Source organism: Pipistrellus kuhlii, unplaced genomic scaffold (genome assembly GCF_014108245.1).
Source record: "Pipistrellus kuhlii isolate mPipKuh1 unplaced genomic scaffold, mPipKuh1.p scaffold_m20_p_4, whole genome shotgun sequence".
Classification (NCBI taxonomy): Eukaryota; Metazoa; Chordata; class Mammalia; order Chiroptera; family Vespertilionidae; genus Pipistrellus; species Pipistrellus kuhlii.
In genome coordinates, this window is record NW_023425540.1 from 38754946 (window position 1) to 38780364 (window position 25419).

The 25419-nt window shown below is 34.8% G+C and overlaps 1 protein-coding gene across 4 annotated transcripts in view; it reads left to right on the top strand.

Moving 5' to 3' along the window:
- The window catches only part of ZFYVE16 (zinc finger FYVE-type containing 16), a 41074-nt gene extending 17499 nt beyond the window's left edge, over nucleotides 1-23575 (top strand). For 3 of the 4 annotated variants that reach the window (XM_036409362.2, XM_036409365.2, XM_036409363.2), the window contains 13 exons: nucleotides 26-168; nucleotides 2842-3223; nucleotides 4468-4590; nucleotides 5276-5431; nucleotides 6156-6380; nucleotides 9845-9927; nucleotides 10690-10794; nucleotides 11186-11333; nucleotides 13812-13892; nucleotides 15877-16039; nucleotides 16897-17002; nucleotides 18452-18619; nucleotides 21390-23575. In XM_036409362.2, the coding sequence (XP_036265255.1) occupies nucleotides 26-168; nucleotides 2842-3223; nucleotides 4468-4590; nucleotides 5276-5431; nucleotides 6156-6380; nucleotides 9845-9927; nucleotides 10690-10794; nucleotides 11186-11333; nucleotides 13812-13892; nucleotides 15877-16039; nucleotides 16897-17002; nucleotides 18452-18619; nucleotides 21390-21551 (2045 nt within the window). In that variant the 3' untranslated portion in view covers nucleotides 21552-23575. The remainder of the gene's footprint in view (nucleotides 1-25; nucleotides 169-2841; nucleotides 3224-4467; nucleotides 4591-5275; nucleotides 5432-6155; nucleotides 6381-9844; nucleotides 9928-10689; nucleotides 10795-11185; nucleotides 11334-13811; nucleotides 13893-15876; nucleotides 16040-16896; nucleotides 17003-18451; nucleotides 18620-21389) is intronic. The other variant, XM_036409364.2, reaches the window with a different exon arrangement.
- Nucleotides 23576-25419: the final 1844 nt, after the last annotated feature.

Here is a 25419-nt window from a genome sequence, read left to right on the forward strand (position 1 = left end):
GTTTTATTTTTGAAACTGTATCTAGGATTATGTTCCAAAGAACAGAAGAGAGTATGGTTTGCAGATGGTATATTGCCCAATGGTGAAGTTGCAGATACAGCGAAATTATCATCTGGAAGTAAAAGATGTTCTGAAGACTTAAGTCCTCTCTTACCAGACCTGCCCTTGGTAAGGAATCTAAAGAATGACTTGTTAATTTAATAAAATTTTATTTTGTAGATAATTCCTTATGTGATTATTAGAGTGTGTTTTTTGAACATTATGAGCTTCCTAAAATGAGAGATATATGATATAGAGAATATATTTTAGGTTTTATCTTTTCATTGTCAAACTTTTGGTCTCAATGCCATTTTGTGCTCTTAAAAGTTATTGAGAATTCAAAAGAGCAATAAGTTTTTTCTACTAAAGTATTTCTATTAACATTAGTTTATTTTAGCTAATGAATTTTAAAACTTCTCAATTTTATTTTATTTTATTTTATTTTATTTTATTTTCTGATCAAGCCTCAGTTTTATTCTCTGAAATGGCTGTATTTATACAGCAGAGACAAAGGGGGGCAGGGCCGCCCATGCAGGGGGGTCTTTGGTATGGCAACACAGGATTGACTAATTGCCAGAGGCGGTGTGACATTCCAAGGTGCAATATTCCAAGGCTGGGCTATCTAGGGGGGAGGATCAGGAAGGGAAAGAGGCAGGAAGACAGATGCTAAACCCCAGGTTAATCTTATCTTCTGGCCAAGCCCTCAGGGCACCACACAACCTCTGCTAGAAGGAACTTAATTCTATTTCCTTAAGACTGAGTTGCTTGCCTCAACTCTGCTAGCTCCCAACATCTCCTCCCTTTGTCTTAATTGAAGGTGGGCCTTAACCGATTGGGGGAGTAGTGACCTGGTTCCTCCCGTGGGCTTCCCAGGCCCACCAGTAAAACTTCTCAATTTTAATATTACTATAATACCTTAAACAAAATAAAAAAGCTATAAGTTTTGTGGGTTATACTATTGATAATTACTATAGCAATATTAAAACTGAGAAAATTTAAAATTCATTAATTAAGATAAACTAATATTGCCCTAGCTGGTTTGGCTCAGTAGATAAAGTGTTGGCCAGCAGACTGAAGGGTCCCAGGTTCAATTCCAGCGAAGGGCACTTGACTGGGTTGCGGGCTGGATCCCAGAAGGGCATGGAAGAGGCAGACAATCAATGTTTCCCTCTCATCATTGATATTTCTATCTTTCTCTCCCTCTCCCTTCCTCTCTAAACTCAATAAAAAAATATTTTTAAAAATAAACTAATATTAATAGAAATACTATTATGAGAAAAAATTCAAAACAAAAGTTTAATCGGGGATAGTATCTTATTATTTTTAATAATTTTTATTGATTTCAGAAAGGATGGGAGAGAGAGAGAGAAACATCAATGATGAGAGAATCATTGATCAGCTGCCTTCTGCATGCACCACACTGGGGATCAGGCGACCGGGAATCAAACCTTCACCACCTGGTTCATAGGTCACTCAACCACTGAGACATGCCAGCTGGGCAGGGATAACATTATTTTACATTTCAGTTTAATGTCTGACTTAGTAGGAAAAAAATTCTCATAATTGCATGTATATTCAGTCTGTTGTGATATGTTGTTTTGGTGAAATTATTTGAAGAAAATCCTAGGACCTCACTGATTCCCTGAAAGGGTCTTGGGACCCACAAGGAATCCTTGGACCATACTTTAAGAAACACTGCTATAGGGAAATAGAACTGAGATTTAGGCTAGTATTTGTTTAATGATTTTCAAGGACTTAGTAAAGTATGTGGTGGTGTATTTATGTTTGCATTTACACAAATGTATTAGATGTTAAGAAGAAGAAAAATAATATAGACTACTACTCCACTAAGAATTCTCATTGTAAAGTAGCAAAATGCTCATAGAAGCAAATATTAATACACAAAGTAGGAATATTTTATTCATTAAACAAATATGTATTGAGTATTTACTCTGTGCCAGTTACCTGGTTTATTTCAGATATATACATTGGACAAGATGGATATGTATCATGCTCTGTTCAAGTTCACATACCAAATGCTGTTTGTCAGTAAGAGTTCGGGAGTTATATTTTACAAGTAGCCATTATTACCAAAAGTGTTTCTGAGCTAGCACCTGCCCTAATCAATATTTTAACAAAATGAAAGTTCTAAATAGGTTAGAAAAGTATTGTTGGAATTCATAAGAGGTATCATTTAATATTGATTCAGGTTTGGCCAGTCTAAAAGAAAGGGCTTTTTAAAACATATTTGAGACGTAGTAATTACTGGTGGTTACTATTGTGGACTATATTTACCATTCTGTTGCCTAACCACTCCCCGCTCTGTCTTTTCCCCTTTTCCTCTCACTTGCTTATCCAAGGTATTTTGGCTGTCATGAGGAGACCATGGGTTAAACTGAGTTGCTCACTGTGTGATATGGTTTAAGATCCTGAAGTCCTCCTTGCTTCCTTTTTCTAATCTCTAAAATTAAAATCATTAGTACCTACCTGAGCATACAGTAAAGCTAAACTTTATGCTCCTGAATTTGAAGAAGCCAAATGGTACTGATATAGAATTGTATCAGGGTAAGTTTCAGGACTTATAATTGGAGTGGCTGGCAGACTAGAATCCACTTTACAAAAATATTTGTTTAAAAATTTTAAAGGTGCTAAAATTATATCAGGAAATTTGGCTTCTGAAGAATTTCTGAGCCCATTTCGGTTTTATTTATTCTTATTAAAATGGTATGTTTGGATATAGAGATGAACATTTCACAGTTGAACAGAGGCTATAAACTGATTTTTTTATTACATTCTTTACAGACGGTAAACACAGTGGATCACGCCTATTCTGCTACATTGGAAAAACCAAACAATGAAATAGGAGATATTACAAGAAATGAGATAATTCAGAGTCCTATTTCTGAGGTTTCATCTGTGGAAAAACTGCCCATAAGCACAGAAACTGAGGGGTTACCTACTTCTGGATCTTTTACACTAGATGATGATGTTTTTGCAGGAACTGAAGAACCATCTAGTCCAACAGCTGGTGTTTTAGTGAACAGCAATTTACCTGTTACTAATACTTCAGATTATAGGTTACTATGTGGTATTGACAAGAATGTGGGCAATAAGATTAGTCTTCTACCTAGTGATGAGGACAGCTTGCCCCCTCTTCTGGTTACATCTGAAGAAAAGGAATTAGGTAGGAATAGCAGTTATTTAAATTTAAAAGTTTTTGTTTGTTTGTTTGTTTGTTTATTTGTTTTTTAAAGAATGTACTGATGAATTTTGTCTGTGTTGTATGAAATGCATTTTTTTTTTTAAATTGGACGATTTGAAACATGTATTATGACTTGTTAACTTTAGTTTACAAAAAATCTTATTATATATAAAAACAAATTCTAAAAAGATTTGAACTTTTGAGATGAAGATGATTCATTTATAATATCCAACTTATATTGAGTGAGACAAAAGGCCAATACAATAGGAGACTCATAGACTTTTAGCTCTGAAAATATTTCCATTGTATTAGAGTTTGATTACATATCACTTTTTTTTTTTTTTTTAAAGGAGAGTGGTGCCTAAAGAAAAGAGTATTGGATTAGATGACAAAGCTAGGAATTTTAGTTTGTCATCGGCTACTTATATGTATGTGCCTTGAAGCATGTTATATAATCTTTTTGGGCCTCAGTTTGTTTTTAAAAGAAGAGAACCTAGATCTATAAGGTTCTTTCCAAACTAGAGATCCTGTGGTTAGCTCCTATCTCATAATAGTTACCTAGGATGCTTGCATTATGCTGCATCCTGCAACTTGAAGTAATTATGCTCTTGCATGGCAATGTAGGGGAATGGAGCTTAGACCTCTTTACGTCAGTAGGTGCTACTTCATAAATTTGGCTATAGTGCTAAGAATACTTTCAAGTCCTGTTCTTTGCAGGCCATGGACATTTTCCTTTTGATGGTCAAGATTTTTATTTAAAAAAAAATTTTTTTTTTTGCCACTTGTTGCTGGCATAGGCCATATGTCAGCAAGCAGTTTGTACAACTTGGGTCTAGATAAATTTCCCAGCATTGTATCAGGGTAAGTTTCATAATTTATAATTGGAGTGGCTGGCAGACTAGAATCCACTTTACAAAAATATTTGTTTAAAAATTTTAAAGGTGCTAAAATTATATAAATACGCTGCTTAATCAACATTTTTGTGTATATACAATATATCAGGATTTATATGTATTATAGTATTAATTCTTTACATATATAGCAAAGTAAAAATAAGTATATAACAGTTGTCCAGGATATTAATTGACGTTGTGGAACATGTTTGCTTTTGTTTTAATTTGCTCAAGCCTTTGGTAGCTTTATAAACCTATTGTTGTTTTTTTACTGCAAGCATATTTTACAGGATGTCATATTTATTCTAATTATATGTCATTTTCATGATTTAGTGCCTGTAGTGGAAGAACACCCATCTCATGAGCAGATCATTTTGCTTCTTGAAGACAAAGCTTTTCACCCTGTTACATTTGTCCTAAATGCTAATCTACTTGTGAATGTCAAGTTAGTATTTTGTAAGTAATGATTCATCTTTCTTTGCCTAATTGGTAAGCAGGATTTCTGAATTACATCTTCAGGTTTGATATAGACTGGCAATCATGAAAAATAAGCAGCACTGGATATTGGGGTTTTTAGCCAAATATGAATATAAATAAATTTTGCAAGTTTATATTCAGTGGGACTTGAAATACAAGCTTACAGATTTTTACTAGTGTCCCTCATTAAGTCCTATTTTAAGGTTATAGACTTATAGCTGAGCTGTATTTTGATGTTCATGATACAATTAAATACATTTCATTCATTTAGCTTTTAGCGAAATTGAAATCTGGTAATTGAGGTAAGCAAGAATCCTGATTTAGTAGCAATAAAGACAGTTTAAAGTCAACAACTTGTGATCTAATTAAAAGTAAGAAAATAAATAATCTTCAGTAATAAATAATCCTCAGTTCTCAAAAATGCATCTCTCCTGAATTCTCAGCTTTTCATTCTCTTATAATCATATTAGTGCATCTTTTATTTTAGTGTTATCCATCAGATAATTTTTCTCTTTTCTACATTAATCTTATGCAATTCAAAGTTTTTGTGAGAACTTTGGAAAAATAAGGAATTTAAAAATTATGCTTCATGCAAAAGACAATTATATTTAGTTTTTTGGTTAATAGAAGTGGAAATTGATAGTTGTATCATTTATCACTTAAGATTCCTCAGACAAATATTGGTACTTCTCAACCAATGGATTGCATGGCTTGGGACAGGCAGAAATTATTATTCTATTGTTATGTTTGCCAAATGAAGATACTATCCCTAAGGACATCTTCAGACTATTTATCTCCATATATAAGGATGCTCTAAAAGGTATAGCTTTTTATTTTGAACTGTTTATTTTTGTTTTCATTTAATTTATTTTTGTTTAAAGTATTACAAATAGTAGTACACATGTCTCCTTTTTCCCCCATTGACCTCGCCCTGGCCTCTCCCTCTCCCCAGCACATGCCCTCATCTCCCTGGTGTCTGTGTCTATTGGTTATGCTTATTCGCATGCATACAAGTTCTTAGATTAGGGGATAGACAAATTAATTAAAGGCATTTATGCTTTTGGTTATGCTAACTGTACTAAAGATTTATTTTGTGAAGAGATTATTGCTTTTTTAGGTCTTAATAATCATTTTCAGTCTCCTTAAATCTAGCATTTTATCTGATTAGTGTCTTTACATAGATTTTTAAAAAATAAGTAAAATATATTTGCCTTCTTTTATTTATTTATTACCTTCTTTCTTTTTTATGTGTCTATATGTTTTTCTTTCTGTTTGTATAAGATTGGGGAGATATTTTAATTTTTATTTTTATTTACTTGACCATGCAGTAAGGAGAAAGATTTTTAAATAGCTTATGGTTATTCCTATCTCCAGGAATAACTTGACCTTTGTGCACACAAAGTATTGAATAGATGCTTGTTCTAGAGTGGAAATAAAAAAAAATTCTACATTGCCTTTATATAAGCAAGTTTATATGGGGACAGTCAAACTCAGAAAGCTTTTTTAAACAACTAAAAATCTTTTAAAAATGATTTTATTTCCAGGAAAATACATAGAAAACTTGGACAATATTACCTTTACTGAGAGTTTTCTCGGTAGCAAGGACCATGGAGGATTCCTATTTATTACACCCACTTTTCAGAAACTTGATGATCTCCCCTTACCAAGTAATCCTTTTCTTTGTGGAATTCTTATCCAGAAGCTAGAGATTCCCTGGGCAAAGGTTTTCCCTATGCGTTTAATGCTGAGATTGGGTGCAGAATATAAAGGTAAGTTTTAGAATATGAAGTTAAATTTCATGGGTTTAAATAGATTAAAATAAGAATTCAGGAGTATCATTAAAATCAAATTTTTAATGGATTAATGGAACCATTTCTGTTTCACTGTACTTTTAAAATTCCAAAACAACCTTCCTCTACTTCCAAATTAGTCTACAAAACCTTGATATATAATGAAGTTTCTAGATGGTCATAATTATTATATAAACTTACCTTAAAATATTTTTTTTAAATTTTAGAACAAACCCACAAAAACTTGAAGTTTTCTGAAAAGCATGTACTGTAGAGAGTTCATTTTATGTTGCTTACATGTTAAGAAGACAAATTATTGCCCCCATCAATTTGTATACATAGGGAGTCAAACTTAAAGGATTTTTGGATTATCAGTGCTACTGCTTTCAGTTACTGACTATAATCAAGAGTTGACTATTAGAGAAGGAAATACTTAAAAATAGTGGCTCCCATCTTTGTTAATCATGAGGTTCCTTTTTCTTATTTTTATATTTCTAACATTTAGCTTGTTATCTAAAAGTGATGTAGACTATATCATTTAAGTATAATACTAGTATATGTATATGTTTATATTTGAGTGTGAGTTTGTGTGTATCTTTACATATCTATCCTTAATACAATTGGAGATTCTAAAGAGGTTTATATATAGTTATATCTAAGTTGAAATTATTTCTAGCATTAAACTCAAATATATATATATATATATATATATATTTTTTTTTTTTTGAGAGGGGGGGGGAAGGGGCAAGGAAGGAAGAAGGAATGGAGCAAAGGAAGGAAGATAGATCTGAGAGAGAAACATCGATTGGTTGTTTCTGACTGAGGAGCGAACCTACAACCTAAGTATGTTCTCTGACCCAGAATCAAACCTGAGAACTTTTGGTGCATAGGATAACAGTCCAACCAACTGAGCCACACTGGCCAGGGCTCTTTCTCCTTTTTTTTTTTTTTTTTTTTTTTTTTTAAAGAAATAGTCTATTTATTGCAAGTGAAGGACAGCTCATAAGATTTTATATATTTCATTCTAATATAATTTAATAGATCTTTTTGGAGGAAAATTAAATGTAGGCAGATTATAAAGTGACCTTTACTATTTCAAAATGGACAAATTCAGTGAGAAAGAGATTCGCTAAATTCCTCTATTTGGCAAATTTTATTAAACTGTGATTTTTGGGGAGGAGGTCCTTTCATTTAGGATTTAAGTATGTGATGCTATTAAATTGTATTAAAAGTAACAAAATTTAACTTTTATCTCAGGTTTTGTGCTGTGTAAACCGAAGAACTTAAAAATTTTCATTCTGAGCCAAGTGTTACATCCATTCAACCTAATATTGTCTCTGATATTAATACTTGAATACTATTTTTATGGAAGGTTAGATCAATATACTTGTACTGGCTAATTTCAAGTAGTATGTAACTATAATCTGTAAGTTTGGCCTGTATCACTTCTAGATACCAACCAAGTCTGTTTTCACCCACTGAAAGGAAAGTCATGGGGCAAATGAGATACTTCTCAAAAGATACACAGGGATCCGAGCTGCAAAGCTGTGGTAGCTATTGAGTAGTGCATGATATGAGGGCATATCAGCAGTTATACATAGAAGTTAACTAGTCTCAGCTATTTTTTCGGAATTCTTCATGTTCTGCTGGGTTTTGGATAGACTAGCATTGTGGTGTTATTGGTGCCCATGCCTCTTTAGGAATGAACTTGGAAGTGTAGTATAGTGTGTGTGTGTTTATATTGTTATAGAGTGTAAATATTTCTCTTCTTTTCCATGTCCAGCGTGGCTAGAAAGCGGTCCAGTTCCTGAGTAGGGGTGGCTGGGGATTGAGAAAAGGAAAGAAAGAGAAGGGAAAAGCTGGGGCCAGGTGGGACCATTGTCTTCTGACAAGGACAGGGATAGGAACAGTGACCCCAAGCCAATATAATGTGTTTATTTTATACAGCAAAAAACAGGAAGTTTTACTAAAAGTTAAGAAAAAGGAGATTATGTGCATTCCTGGTGCTTGGTTGGATTTAAATAACAAAACCCACCTGCTGGCACCTGCTCGGAAGGTCAGCTGACAACAGGCCTACCTCTGGCAAAGTTTGTTTCCAGGACATGACTTTTCCAATGCCACTGGATTCAGCTGACAATAATTAAAGAAATGCCAATGTGCCTTCCCAGGCGCTCTCTACAATAGAGATAATGTACATATGTAAAAATTAATGACAGAAGTTGAGTCCCATGATTAAAAACTGAAAATAACTGTCTGAAATTAGTAATTTTCTTTTTTTTTTTAAATATATTTTATTGATTTTTCACAGAGAGGAAGAGAGAGGGATCAGAGTTAGAAACATCTATGAGAGAGAGTCATCGACCAGCTGCCTCTTGCACACTCCTATTGGGGATGTGCCCACAACCAAGGTACATGCCCTTGACCGGAATCGAACCCGGGACCTTTCAGTCTGCAGGCCAATGCTCTATCCACTGAGCCAAACCGGTGCCGGCTGAAATTAGTAATTTTCAAATGAGAATTCTCTATGCTTTTATGTTGAGATCATTTGGTTAAAATATCATTAAATGTTGGATTAGATCATTTGTGAGGTCCCTTTGAAACTGACAGGATGCCATTCTAAGTCAAAACCTTTTAAAGGTTTTAAATAAAATTACCTCTGTTGATTTCTCTAACTGTGTGCTCCTTTTATCATGCTGACCCAGGAACTATAAAAATTTATTATATAAATCTCTAAATTAATACAGTTGAGCTGAAACCAGTTTGGCTCAGTGGATGGAGTGTCCATCTGTGGACTGAAGGGTCCTAGGTTCAATTCCGGTCAAGGGCATGTACCTTGGTTGCAGGCACATCCCCGTTGGGGAGTGTGCAGGAGGCAGCTGGTCAATGTTTCTCTTTCATTGATGTTTCTAGCTCTCTATCCCTCTCCCTTTCTGTAAAAAATCAATAAAGTACATTTTTTTAAAAAATTAGCACAGTTGAATATTAGTTTTACAAGCCATTAAAATATTTAATTCTTCTTATTTTTCTTTAAATTCAGAATTTGATAGGGGGCTCTAACCAATTACTGTAATTTTCCAACCATCAGAATTTGTGGAAACATATAGTGAAAAGATTAAATGCTTTGGAATCAGGCAAACCAAATTTCAAATCTATGTTACATTAATTTAGGGACCTACTTTCCCATTTGTAAAGTAGGGGTAGATATATTTGCCTCATCAGGTTGTTGTGGAGTTTATAAATAAGATAATGTATACAGAGTTCCTAGTTCAATGCAGCACCTGATTAGTACTCAGTATGGTTAATTTTCTTCAAAGAAGTGATTGAGGGTAATTTATTCATACTGTTTAAAAAGTAAAAATTAATAAAGGTAGCACATTCAAGACTCTTGTGTTTGTTTGTGTGGGCTTTGGGGGCAGTAACCAGTTTTTCTTTCTTATGTATAGCATATCCTGCTCCTCTAACAAGTATCAGAGGCCGAAAACCTCTTTTTGGAGAGATAGGACACACTATAATGAACTTACTTGTTGTGAGTAATTGAACTATTTTATAAAGTGTTCTTATGTTGTTACTTTAAAAATGTGTTTAGTAAATTTTACTGAATGGATCAACATTTAGTAAAATATGTTTTCCTATTTTAATTTGGTATAATAAAAGTTTACTTATAAATATATCCTTGTTCATTTAATACAAATGGGCTGTTTCTAATGAATTCCTTTTTTAGAGCACATCTAATTTATAGGTACCTGATTGTAATTGCCTTTCAATTCATTCTGCTGGGGTGCTTACATATTTAAATAAAGTGAGATCTACACTGATGTTGAAGCTTTTGAAGATGTAAAAGTGTCTGTAAAGTTAGTAAGTTTGGTGACTGTGAGCAAAGTGTGGCTTATGTTTCCTCATTTGCTTTAGGAAGGATTGGAATAGATCATATCTCAGGTTCCCTCCCACCTCAGATTTCTAGAATTTTGTGTTTCCTGTTACCAGAGAAAAGTATTTTAGTGGAATTACTTTTATTTATAATATTGTTTGAAGACCTATTTGAACAATCTTTAAATAGAAAGAGGAGATCACTCCCAAATACTATAGAATTCTTCCTGGGAATGATATTGTTTACTACTCCAGATAGTAACTGGATTAGTTGGTTTTGTAAGTTAGTACTAGTTTTTAGATGGCAGTTTTAGTTATGTATCACAAGTCTTAAAATGGTGGATAATTTTAATGGATTTAATGAATGGTTAAATGTGCATGAATAGTAGTTTAAGGTTAATGGAAATATTATTTTATATAGGACCTTCGAAATTTCCAGTATACCTTGCATAATATAGATCAGCTATTGATTCACATGGAAATGGGGAAGAGCTGCATAAAAATACCTCGGAAAAAATACAATGATGTAAGTATAATTGCTTAATTAAAATTTTGAAGGTAATTATTGAACATTAGATTTCCTTAGAAGTTTGTCAATTAAATTTGTTTGCTTTGAATCAGACTACCTAATATATAATGGCAAAATATACAATATTATTTTTGAAGTTTTAGATTTGCTTCCTAACAAGGCATTTAATTCTATTCTTTCATCTTTTTTTATTTTTTATTTTTACTGTTTTATGCATTGAGGTGATTTTATCTTAATACATTTGTTTCTATCACATTCTTGATGGTTTTCTAGACCAAGGTTTGAGATTTATGAAGCTGGTCAAAAGGTGACTCTTTGAATTAGTGTAACTAATAAAGGCATGAAATAGTAGAAGTGTTTCTAAATAAGTGTTATTTTTCCCCCAAAGGTAATGAAAGTGATAAATTCTTCTAATGAGCATGTCATTAGCATTGGAGCTAGTTTTAGTACAGAAGCAGATTCTCATCTAGTCTGTGTACAGAATAATGGAGTTTATCAGACACAGGCCAACAGTGCCACTGGCCACCCTAGAAAAGGTGAGTGTTGGTTCCTAGTGTTGATCCATTAAAGCACCTCAATAAATAGAACTATTTTCAAAGGGGATATATATATATATATATATATATTACATGTTTGCTGAATTGACAGTGATAAAACATGCTTTAAAATTTTATGTGTGTGTGTGAGATTATATTGAATTCAGAAAGAAAGGGAGAAGGAGAGAGAAGAGAGAGCAACATCAATGATGAGAGGGAAGCATTGATCAGCTGCCTCCTGCATGCCCCCTGCTGGGGATTGAGCCTGCATGTGCTCTGAACTGAACCATGGCCTTCTGGTTCATAGGCTGATGCTCAACAATTGAGCTACTCCTACAAGGCAATACACAAAAATATTTTAAAATTGCTTCTGATTTGTGTTTTTCTTTTAGGCTACATTTAGGTTTAAAGAACACTGTACAGATAGTCAGGCTTAGTATGTCCCATATGGTGGGAGTGTCCCGTTCCCCCTCTACCTCCTCCTCCAGTTATTTGTCTCTTGAATGAGGTTTTTTCACCTTCACATGTGTTTTGCTCCAACTCTCTTAATTAAGGAGAGCACAGGATAGATAAGAATGTAGAATAATTTATAAAACTGAAGTGGTTAGGGATATAAAAATGATAAATATGGTACATAGCAGGTCTGAGTGACATACTCTCAGTTCTGGTTGAATGACCTCAGTGACTGCTAGATTACCACACCCGTGCAGCAGAGAGCCTGACCAATGGAAAGTTATGTGGAAGTACGTATTCCATAAAAATAACAATTATAATAAAATAACTAATTTAAAATATTCTAACATCTGTCAGCTAATATAGTTTTTTCTTCTGTTATAAAAGTAATTTGTACTAATTTGTAATAAGCTTGGAAAATATGTTTTTAAAAGTAGCAAAAAAAGAAAAAAGTAGTAAAAGAAAAAAGTACCAATATATAGCCATTGTTGATATTTTTACTGTATTTCCTTTTTATATTAATATCTATTAAATAGAAGATATAATACTGGATATTTATATTTTTGTATTGTGTTTTTTTTCACTGAACATGTCACTGATATTTTTTACATTAAAATTTAACAACTATTTTATATTTATTGAATAGGTATACTATATTTAAGTGGTATAAGTTCAAAATATATAAATATTTATAGTACAAAGTCTCTTTCTTCCTTGACCCTCAGGCTACCCTCTGCTCCTCCCCATGGGCAACCAAACCAGTATTTTCAGTTTCAGTATGTACATCTTTTCTGAGACATTTGTTAAATAAGCTATTTGTTCCAGGCTACACCTTGCTTTTTCTTTTGTTAACATACTTTGGACATTATTCTATGTTAGTATATAAAGAATTTTCACATTCTACATAACTTTTCACTTTACTAGTATATGTGTACTTCATTTAATTATCCTTTATATTGGTGGAGATAACTTTTACTAGTCCTTGGCTATTCATAAAATAATAGAGGCCCAGTGCATGAAATTCATGCTCTCAGGGACTTGGGGGGTCGGTTTTCAGCCCTGCTTTTGTCCTCTTGCAGTCCAGGGGCCCTCAGGGGATGTCTGACTGCCAGCTTATGCTGTTCCCCGCAGGTAGTGGACCTAAGCCGGTAGTCGGACATTCTTAGCGCTGCCGTGGAAGCGGGAAAGGCTCCAATCCACTGCTGCGAGTTCTGGCTGAGTGGCGCTACCCCTGTGGGAGCGCACTGACCACTAGGGGGCAACTCCTGGGTTGTGTGTCTGCCTCCTGGTTGTCAGTGTGTCATAGCAACCACTCATGCCACCATTTGGTCGATTTGCATATTAGCCTTTTATTATATAAATTCTGTGCATAACATTGTATCCATACCATTAATTTCTGAAAATGGAATTGGTGTATAAAAGAATACATGTATTTGTAATTTTAGGAGATAATCATCAAGTTGTTGATTTATGCTCTCACCAATAGTGGATGTTCAAGTTCTCACACTCTCCCTGACAGACACTTTTTATTTATTTATTTGTTTGTTTGTTTGTTTATATTTTAATATATATTTTTATTGATTTCAGAGAGGAAAGGAGAAGGAGCAGTAGATAGAAATATCACTGATGAGAGAGAATCATTGATCAGCTGCCCCCTACATGACCCCTAAAGGGGATCAAACATGAAACCTGGGTATGTGCCCTGACTGGGAATTTAACCCAGAACCTTTCAGTCCACAGGCCAATGCTCTATCTCCTGAGCCAAACCAGCTAGGGCAACACAAAACTTTAATTAATACAACTGCCCATCAATTATTAGATACAACCATTAACTTACTTGTATGCAATATTTATCTTATTTATTTATTTATTTATTTATTAGCTTTCTAACTTAAGTGGTGTGGGCATGACATTTATCAGGTACTTAAAATGTGCCATGCTCCACATTATATATTTAACAAATGTCATATAACATTTAAATATAACAGGTTAAAATATAATTGTTGTGTGTTTTTTTTTAATCAGTGACAGGTGCAAGTTTTGTAGTATTCAATGGAGCTCTAAAATCATCTTCAGGATTTCTTGCTAAGTCCAGCATAGTTGAAGGTAGGAGTTTCATTTTTAAGATTGTTTTAATGTAAAGATGTAAAGATTTCTTTTTGAAACTATATTTGATATTTATGTAAAAGGACATATATAAATTATTTCATGTTCTTCATAGCACCACAAACTTCTGTGAAATAATTCTGCAGCCCCAAAACATGATCAATATTTGGATCTACTTACACCTTCTTCCTTCTCTCTCCAAAATTAACTACCAGACTAAATACAGTTTATCATCCTCTTACTTAAATTTTTTGCACTGTATAAAAATATGCCTAAATAATATATTGTTAATGTTTATTTGGGAGACTTATAAAAATGATATCATTCTTCAGTCTTATGGAGCTTACTATTTATATCAGTCTTATGGAGCTTACTATTTTCATGCAATGTTACGTCTCTAAAATTTATCTATGTTGTTGCCAGCAAGTATGGCGTATTTTCACTGTTATTAAATACTAGAAGCCCAGTGCACAAAATTCGTACATGGGGGTCGGGGGTCCCTCAGCCCAGCCTGCACTCTCTCCAATGTGGGACCCTTTGAGGGATGTCTGACTGCCCCTTTTGTATCTTTTTCTGATTTATAGTTAAATATTTTTATAAACTGTAGATTTCCTACATAATTTTATAGTGTATTTTTAATAGAAAGTTTTCATTTTAATACAATGTAATTTATTAATATTTTATGGTTAATGTTTTTTATATAAGAAATCTTTTCATCCTGGATTAAAAAGATGTTCTCCTGTTTTGTTCCAAAAGATTTAAAGCTCTGCCTTCAATATGCATGTGTCAGATAAGGACCCAATGACATTTTTCTGCATTTGAATAGGAATTGATCCAGCATCAGTGATTCAGTTCTTCCGGATGAGAGCGGTTTTTTACGCACACCAAATGTGTGGGTTTTCCCCCTCACATCAGTTAATTTTCTAGTTCTCTGACACCAATTGGGTGTCTAACAATTCAATTCTGACATTAACCACCTAGAGTTAGCACAGACTCCATAGGTTAAGGGCTCAGTCCCAAAAGACTGCCCCCCACTTCAGATTCCAATTAGAAGTCTAGGGCTTCTTATACTTCTAACTGGTTATAAATCAGAGGACCCCACTACCTTTTCCTCAGGTTCAAACATTTGCTAGAATAGCTTACAGAACTCAGAAAACACTTTATGTTTACTGGTTTATAATAAAGCATTTATAAAGGATATAACTTAAGAACAACCAAATATTGATAGAAGATAAGCACAGGGAAAGGTCATGGAGATTTATGCCCTCTCCAGATGTACCACCACCCTTCCTTCACATCACCCTTCTAACACCTTGATGTGTTCCCCAACAGGAAGCTCCAGGAACCCTGGTGTTTGAGGAAGTCTCATTCTGTAGGCATGCTTGATTAAGTAATTGGCTATTGCTGATTGAACACAGCCTCCAGCACTCTTCCCCAGTGCTAGTCCAAGGACGCAGAGTGGCCCTTGCACAGAGTCTTTAGTGCCCCTTCTTTAATGTCTTGACTCAGATTCAGAGACTTTCCAGTCTGTTATTTCTAGCTTCTTAAGCCAGTAGGGCCATTGCAGCTTAATGGAGCACCATGTAGACATTGTCCCAAGACTTTGCCTGGGCAATTGTGGGCTCATTTGTTGAATTTTCTTGTAGAGATCAGGTATTGCATTTCCTGCTGTCTATTACTGAAAGAGTTGCCTTATACATTTTACCTAGTTTTATGGTTGGTTATTACAAAAGAGCTAGTTTGGTATCACAGCCAGAAGTGGAAAATTTATATCCATTCATTAAAAAGAATTATTTACCATTATTAACTTTGTGAAATAGTTTTTTTTTCCTAATAGAAAACAATGATTAAAGTGATTTAACAGATGAGTTTAAAAAAATTTGCAAAGAACAAAATACATTTGTATTTTGGAATAAATTTTATGGCTTAGACATGTAAATTGATATTTAGTAAAATAAGTATGAAATATAACTCTCATTTTCAGATGGCTTAATGGTGCAAATAACTCCAGAGACCATGGATGGCTTGCGGCTAGCTCTACGAGAACAAAAAGATTTTAAAATTACATGTGGGAAAGTTGATGCCATAGACCTGAGAGAATATGTGGACATTTGCTGGGTAGATCCTGAAGAAAAAGGAAACAAAGGGTAGGAACTTCTTGTTACTAAAATATAATTGTTTAATGGAAAAGGGAAGGATAAAAACATCTTGTTAATAAAAAGAAATCTTTTATGAATAAATACAGAATTATACCATGAATTTCAGTGCTTATACTTCAACTAATGAATTCAGTCTGTTTTTTTCAAACATATGCCTAACCAGCCTTATGTGTGTTTTCTTGGCCAGGATGCTGTCAGTTATTGAAGGGTGGTCAATTGGGAGGGGCCAATGACAATATGTCCATTGTGTAGCAGTGTGGGCTTGATGCCAGGGCTGAGAAAGGCAAGACACTTTTTCTATGGTAGGATATCTATTTTTGTCAAGTAAGTAAAGGATTCCCCTTGGATGTTTATTTTGTTTTTATACTGACTCACTGTAAACTCAAACAACTGAATTTAATAATATATATTTTAGAGGCCTTACAGAATATTATCACCATTCATCCTTTCCTCTTTTCAGTTGTTTCTTTTTTTTTTGCGAATCGATAATGGGTCTGGAGCAAAGAAAGAAGAGGGTTAATGCTGAAGGATTCTAAAATAGATTTTTTTTTTAAATTTGTGAGACAGCTTTTCTGTTAAAAGACTAAGATATTTTAAACTTCAGGTATGAACTGGGCATATGAAAAAGTAGATAAAATTTGCTACATATCAAGAAATCTTGGTAAATGAATATAAACTAGTTTTAATTATAAAATATTTTATATGTAATTGAGATGTCTTACTGCTGTTTTTAAACTTATAGCTCATAATTTTTGTCCTTATTCCATTTATTCAAATCTAATAATTCATGTCATAAGAAGCACTTTAGTAGTAATAATTCTTTTGTATTTAATTTTATTCTATAGTATTATTAGTTCTGTGGATGGAATGTCATTACAAGGATTTCCAAGTGAGAAAATAAAACTGGAAACAGATTTTGAAACTGATGAGAAGATTGTAAAGTGTACTGAGGTAACTGAGGAAGAAAATGCCTTTCCTTTATATGCTGGGTTTGGATATGGTTTTTGTTTTTTTAACTGGAAGATACTGCACTACTCAACTTCTGAATGTTTCAGTACAGCGTATTACACTTTTTACATTATATCTTGAGACACATATTTCTTACCAGACTTTCTTTTATAATGCCAAATTTGGTTTTCCATAGTATTATTTATTTCAGGCTATTGTATGATGACACTGCCTGCCAGCTCACAGTTAAGTTTTGGCAGCATTTTCATTTTTATTTATAAAGAAATATATTGTTTGATCATATTATTTTCATTTTTCTCTTTAACAAAAAGTAAAAGATTTTGTTGACATCAATTTATAATCACATATACAAGTTATTTTTTAAAGTTTCTTTATTTTAAGAAGGGGACATGAAATTATAAACCTCTAAAACCCTTAGTCTACCTCCATACTCACCCTCTCTCTACCTCCCAGGTCAGGCAATCAGTGTTACTTACTGCATATGTGTTCTTTGTGAATTTTATGCATGCACAAGATAGAAACTACATAGATATCTACAAGATAGAGGATACAGAAGTTATAGAACATTATTACTTTATTCAACCTTAACTTTATTAAAATGTCCTTATAGGATGGTTACCTTTCAGGGTAGATTCATTAGTACCTTCTCTAAACTGAGTTAACAAGGCTCTCGTTGCTACAGGCTAACTTTAGGCAAAAATAGCTAAGTCATTTCCAAGTTCCATGATCTTTGGTTTTAAGTTAACTTATCCTATCTAATAAAGAGATAATATGAAAATTGACTGTCACTCCAACACACAAGATGGCCAGCGGGGGAGGGCAGTTGGGAGGCACCAGGCCTGCAGAGGAGGGCAGTTGCGGGGGGACCAGGCCTGCAGGGGAGGGCAGTTGGTGGTGACCAGGCCTGCAGAGGGCAGTTAGGGGGCGATCAGACTGGCAAGTTATCAGGCCTGCAGAGGAGGACAGTTGGGGGCAACCAGACTGGCAAGGGAGGGCAATTAGGGGCAATCATGCTGGCAGGGGAGCAGTTAGGCATTGATCAGGCTGGCAGGGGAGTTGTTAGGGGGTGATCACGCTGGCAGGCAAAAGTGGTTAGGGGCAATCAGGCAGGCAGGCATACAGGCGAGTGGTTGGGAGTCAGCAGTCTGTGTTGAGAGGGTTGTCCCAGATTGGAGAGGGTGCAGGGTGGGCTGAGGGACACATACCTTGTCCCATGCACAAAATTTGTGCACCAGGCTTCTAGTATGTAATGTGGATCATGATTTGTTTGTATGTGTAGATCATGGTGTGTGGGTGCATGTGTAATGCTCCTATATATATTGCTCTTAAGCTAATGAATTTCATGGCACTAGCATTAGAATTTTATTAATAAAGTTGATATGAAAGTAGCAATTGTTGCATTTTTAAACATGACTTGTTTCCTAATTTCAGGTGTTCTACTTTCTAAAGGACCAGGATGTGTCTATTTCAGCAACTCGTTACCAGTTTGCAAAAGAAATAGCCATGGCGTGTAGTACTGCACTGTGCCCTCACCTGAAAACTTTAAAGAGCAATGGGATGAACAAAATTGGCCTCCGAGTGTCCATCGACACTGATATGGTGAGGCATGTTTTTGTGATGTATTTTTTAAATGAATTTATCATATATTAAAACAATCAAAAGGTGTTTCTTTAACCTTTCATTTTGGGATGAATAAAGACCATGAAAATTTATTGCACATCAGTTTGTGCACACAGTTCGTGCACACAGTTCGTGTACCGGTACATTATCTCCTTTATTCTCCTCAGTGGGTCAGCAAACTTTTTTTTGTAAAAGGCTACACAGTAATATTTTTGGCATTGTGGGCTGAATGATATCTTTCACAACTACTCAGTTCTTCTATTATAGTGCAGAAGCAGCCATAGAAAGAATGTGAACAATAGGCTCGGCTTTGTCCCAGTGAAACTTTGTTAAAAAACGGTGAGCCGATTGGCTCTCAGGCCATAGTTTGCTGACCCCCTGCTCCACAACAATCCTTTTTTTTCAATTTATTATTCTGAATAGATCCTATATTCAAACTATTTAAACTTACTCAAAGTGTATATATAACAGTACAGCTTCATTGGACATTTCCAAAATACAGCATTCCCATTGTAGTCTATGTAATTGGCACCTTAATTCCTGGCTACAATGTAAATGATGCCCAGTAGAGTAATAGACGTGGAAAGATCTCCTTCCATCCTTAACTCCAAATCCTTTTATCTTCCTCAATATTCCCTCTCATTCTTCCTGGTGAGGCAATCAAATGATACCCATTTTTATGTATTCTTTGTGATTTTATAACATGTACAAGCAAGTGAGTGTGTGTCCTTTTCATTTCCCCTTTTACACTGTATTTTTTTTTTACCTTCTTTAACTTAATGTTCCTTAAGAGAGATTTCACATTAACACATATTCTTTTTAAGTTGCATAGTAGTAGTTTATTATATAAGTTACTCTTATTTAACTAAGTAGAGGCCCGATGCATGAAAATTCATGCATTGGAGCAGGGGGTCTCTCAGCCTGGCCTGCTCCCTCTCACAGTCTAGGAGCCCTCAGGGGTGGGAGGCGATGCCTCCATCACACCTCTGCTGCTGCTACTGCTGGCAGCACAAGCCTTGGCCAGCCCTGGTTCCCTAAGCCTCAGGCTTGCCTTTGCCTTGGGTGTTGGCTGGGCAACTGCCATCTGAGGCTCGCCTGCACCTTGGGCTGGCCCTATGTGGCTGAGGGGCTGAGGGTGAGTCCAGCCACACCGTGCACCTGCAACCTCCTCCTTCCCCCCCCCACCCCCTTGCGGGGCTGAAAGGATTGGGGGAATCCAGGGAGGGGGCTGAGGGGACTGGGCACTGCCATCTTTGTGATGATGTGATGGTCAATTTGCATATTCCCTCTTTATTAGATAGTATTTTTTTTTTTAATATATCTTATTGATTTTTTACAGAGAGGAAGGAAGAGGGATAGAGAGTTAGAAACATTGATGAGGGAGAGACATTGATCAGCTGCCTCTTGCACGCCCCCTACTAGGGATGTGCCTGCAACCAAGGTACATGCCCTTGACTGGAATCGAACATGGGACCTTTCAGTCCACAGGCTGACGCTCTATACACTGAGCCACACCGGTCTTGGCTAGATAGTATTCTTATATATTTTTTATATGCACTGATTTATATTTAGATAATCCACAATATTTTGCCTTTGTGAAAGTGTGAGTATATCAGAAACATTTTTAGAATTGTCTAATCCAAAAATGTACTCAATAGGTATTACCGTACTTGTCTAAAATAGATGTTATACCAATTTATATTTCTACCATAATTTTGAGAGGGTTCTTTCCCCTCACATACTTATCAAAGCAGTATGTGATCAAACTTTTGAACTTTACCAATGTGATAGGTAAAAAATAGTACTCCAGTATTATTGTAACGCACATTTCTGTTTCCAACATCCAACATAATAAATTTCAAAGCAGTTTCTTCTTTAGAATGGATTATCTAAACATGAATGAGTTCAAATGCTGAAGACTTACTTCAGTCAGGATGTGTTATACTCAGAGTTCTTATTGGAAAGAACTTATATTTTCATCTCACTGTTAAAAGTTCCTTTTTCAAGGAAATGTCTGACATTTGTGTGTTATTTGAGTAAGCACTGTTAATATTTCTCTAGGCAAATTAAAATATAATTTTTATCAGCAACATTAAATTCAAATATTATTATGCAACAACAAATTAAAAATATTTTTTTTTTTATTTTTTTATTTTTTTATATATATTTTTTTAAATATATTTTTTTTTTTATTGATTTTATACAGAGAGGAAGGGAGAGAGATAGAGAGTTAGAAACATCGATGAGAGAGAGTCATCGATTAGCTGCCTCTTGCACACCCCCTACTGGGGATATGCCCGCAACCAAGGTACATGCCCTTGACCGGAATCGAACCCGGGACCCTTCAGTCCCCAAGCCGACGCTCTATCCATTGAGCCAAACCGGTCCCGGCTTAAAAATATTTTGAAGTAGATTATTTTTATTAACACCATGTGGTTTGCATTTAAGTCATGTTGGTAATCATTCAAAAGCTAGCCCTTCAGTGTGTTTACATGCTCATTGAGAAGAAACTTAAAATATGAATTACTGGCAATTTTTTTATTTTAATGGGATATGTAGGAGGAACAATTACAATTTATGTGATATATGGATAAAAGAAATGTAGGAGAATATTTTATGAATAAAATGCCAATTATATTCTTAACATGCTTAAACTGGATGTTATTTTTAGTTATTTTACATTCATATACTGAGCTAAACAAGATTGCTCACTTTCTAGGATTGACTTATCAAGATTTTTTTTTTCCAGGTTGAATTTCAGGCAGGATCCGAAGGCCGACTTCTTCCTCAGCATTATCTAAATGATCTTGATAGTGCTCTAATACCTGTGATCCATGGGGGAACCTCCAACTCTACTAGTTTACCATTAGAAATAGAATTAGTATTTTTCATTATAGAAAATCTTTTTTAGTGAAAAGATATTAGTGAATCATAGTATTTATATTGCAACTGATTTGTTAAAACTAACTCCAGCACTAAACCTAAAATGCCATGAACACTAAAAGTAAATATGTTTAATGTTTGAAACACATAGAAATTTTGCTTTATAGGCAGGAATGATTTTTTAAAAATCATTAGCACAATTTCAATCTCTAAAAACTTATGCGATCCAGTTTTTGAAGATTTACACTTAATAAAAATACTAAAAAGACAAGGATTGCTTCTGTCTTCAAGAAATTTGTAGCATTTATTGTGTTGTTTAAATGCTATGCCAAGGTATCTGCACTTAGTAATACCTCTTTATGCCAAGATCAGTTTTAATGAAGGCTCTTTTTCAGATGTAACCTTATAAAGCGAAATATCTCTTCTGTATATGGCAGTGAGATTACTGGTTTCTAAAGTCTGTTAAAAATATACTTCAATGGCGCAGACCAGTTTCCATATTAGACTTAATATGATGTTCTTTGAATAAGGCAGACAACTTATTTGTATAATTGGAGTGGAGCCCTACCTCCATGACTAGATAAACTCTTGATTGTTTGGATTAAAATCAGAATTTTCCCTTTTTCTTCTCAAATTATTCCATATATGGTTTTCTCTTGATTAAATGGGTATTCTTAAAATAACTGTGGGTGCTTCACGATTCTGTGCTTCTATATTTAAGTATATTGTTTTTATAGTGAGAACATGTCATTTGGTATGTGTTTTATAAATCTTTAATAATTTATAAATAGGCAATATTTTTGTATTGCACTATATTATTTTTTCTCTTTTCTTTCCAAAGTATACCACTATATTTGCCACTTATATAAAAAGTGATTGACGACAGGCCAGATGACCCTTGAAATAGTCATTATGTAGCAATAAAATGAAGCATGAAACAAATTTTTATTATTTTGACTTTAAACCTTAGAAGTTTCTTGGCAAGTCTACATATTTTCATTGACACTGATGTATTTATTATAAACTTCAATGAACTAATTACTTTTGCATATTTTAAATTCTTTATATGGTAGTTATTTTTTATAACCGAATATTAACATAAGTTAAATTCTATGTATTTAAAACTATTACAGAACTTTCCTCTTTACTTCAAAAAGCAAAATAAGAAATGTTGTGTTAAAAAAAAGTTATGAGTATATTTTTAGTTAGTACTGTCATTTAAGTTATATAAAATATAATCATATTTTGATGCTTTTTTTTATTCTTAAGTGAAATATATATGTTTTTGTATAAAAATCTTGTATATCTCAAGAAAAAGAAATTACACTAAAGAGCCCTCTTTTAAAAAAGATATTTAGGAAGTATCTCAACTTGAAGACCAAAAACAGTTATAACTCAGGAACTGAGAGGTCTTAGGTTAGGAGAGGCTAAGAATTTTAATCAGATTGGCCATATGGTTCCTACTAAATCACATCTGTAGTACTAGCCAAAGGCGGTATAGAGGAGAATATCAGTCTTTTGGAAGTAGCTACTTCAAAAACAGTGTGAAATGTTGCAAATATTAAATAAAATGATAACATATAACTTGTGAAATTAATTGCAATAGCATAAGGTAAAAGCAATGACATATTAAACTCAATTTGTTTTCTTTATATTGTGTTTATTTTGCAATATAAATTATTGCACAATCTAAATATAAAATAAACAAATAGTAGAGGGCTCTTCCATAATGATTTGTTTTTTGAAAAAAACTACATTTCATAATAATTGGAATTATGTGCTTTTGGAGGCATCTTTTAAAGTATTCTTTGAAATCCTAGCTGGTTTGGCCCAGTGGATAGAGCGTCAGTCTGTGGACCAGAGTCCCAGGTTAGATTCCAGTCAAGGGCACATACCGTGGCTGCAAGCTCCTCCTGGAGCCCGGGTCCTGGTCGGGGCTCCTGCGGGTGGTAGCCAATCGTTGTGTATCTCTCACATCGATGTTTCTGTCTTCCCCTTTCCCTTTTACTCTCTCTAAAAATCAGTGGGAAAATATCTTCGGGTGAGGCTAAAAAGAAAATAAAGTATTCTTTGTACAGTATGTCTCTGAATGCATTTGTTGTCATGTTCTTCATATTGGTACTTAAAGTTTAAAATTTTTAAAGGTGAAAAATAGAAATGGTTTTTGTACTCAGTCTGCAATTATCTGTTTTTGGTCTTATGCCTTTTAATACTATTCTCTCTCTCTGAATTTTGAAATGTGAAATATAATCTAGGTCATTGTTTTATGGAGCCATCGAACAAACTTTGGGTATATATATATACCGGTACTTGCTATCTGCAGAGCACTTTATTATCCTTCACTTGTTGAAAGATGAATAAATAGTTCTTTCCCTCTTGGAATGTGTGAAGCAGATCATTAACAAAGTTAAAGTAATTGCTGTAATAGAAATATAGATCTAGTCTAGGTGGTTGGAAAACAATCCAGGATAACCATGCCAATAATGAGAAGGCAACCTGAGAACCTGTTAGATGGTCGGCACTAAACTTGGCTAGGCAAGAATTGAAAATCTAAAAAGTAATATGTAAAAAGACCAAACTTTCCCTCATAAGGCTATTTACTTTAAAGACTCTTTTGTGCCCTAGCTGGTTTGGCTCAGTGGATAGAGCATCGGCCTGTGGACCTAAGGGTTGCGGGTTCAGTTCCAGTCAAGGGCATGTACCTTGGTTGAAAGGTCCTCCCTGGCACTGGCACCCTGGTCAGGACTCCTGCAGGAGGCAACCAATTGATGTGTTTCTCTCACATCGATATTTCTCTGTCTTTCCCTCTCTCGTCCACACACTCTAAAAAAAAAAAAAAAATCAATTGAAAAATATCCTTGGGTGAGGATTAAAATAGTCTTCTGTGTGAATGTCTTACCTTATAATTTAATTATTATAAAAGTAGTAGCCTGACATGGGTATCTCAAATACATGTCCACGTTTATAACAGCTTGGATTTAGATACTGTTTTATAAGTAAACTGGCAGCCCAGTACATGAAAATTTATGCACTAGAAGGGGGAATCCCTCAGCCTGGCCTGCCCCCTCTCACAGAACAGGAGCCCTCAGGGGCAGGAGGCGATCAGGGGAAGGTGACACCCCCATCACACCTCTGCTGCCACCACTGCTGGCAGCACAAGCCTCTGCCAGCCCTGGTTACCTGAGCCTCAGGCGGCCCTGGGAGGCTAGGCAGCCGCCATCCAAGGCTTGCCTGTGCCTTGGGCTGGCCCTGGGCAGCTGGGGGTCTGAGGGGACTGGGGGCTCTGGAAGCAGATGCGTGGAGTGGGCAGACTCACCTAGGGACGGGCCCAGCCGTGCCTCACGCCTGCCATCCTGGTGGGGCTGAGGGGACTGGCGCCACTATCTTGTGACTGTAGGTGCTGCCATCTTTGAGGGTGTGACAGTCAATTAGCATATTCCTTATTGGCTGTGGGCACCTCCATCTTTGTGAGGGTGTGATGGTCAATTAGCATATCCCCTCTTTATTAGATAGGATAACAGCTTTTCTTTTTTTAATAGCAAGCATAACTTTACTCATTTTTAAACAATATCTTTTTTAAAATTTCTTAATTGATTAAGGTATTACATATATGTCCTCATTCCCCCATTACTTAAACAATATATCTTGAAATAAACTATAAACTTCCGAACCATGCTAGGTCTTAATTTTTCTTTGTGATTAAAAAAGTGTTCCATATATATACATGATTCACATATTAGAAAAAACTTATCAATGAAAGTTTTACTTCCCACCTTCTACCAGTGTGCATATATTGTACTTTGTTTCTTCCCACTCTTCAAACTCAAAAGATAATCATTTTTGTTAGTTTCCTGTGTATCTGCCTAAGTATGGGTGCAGTAATAGTAAATACATAA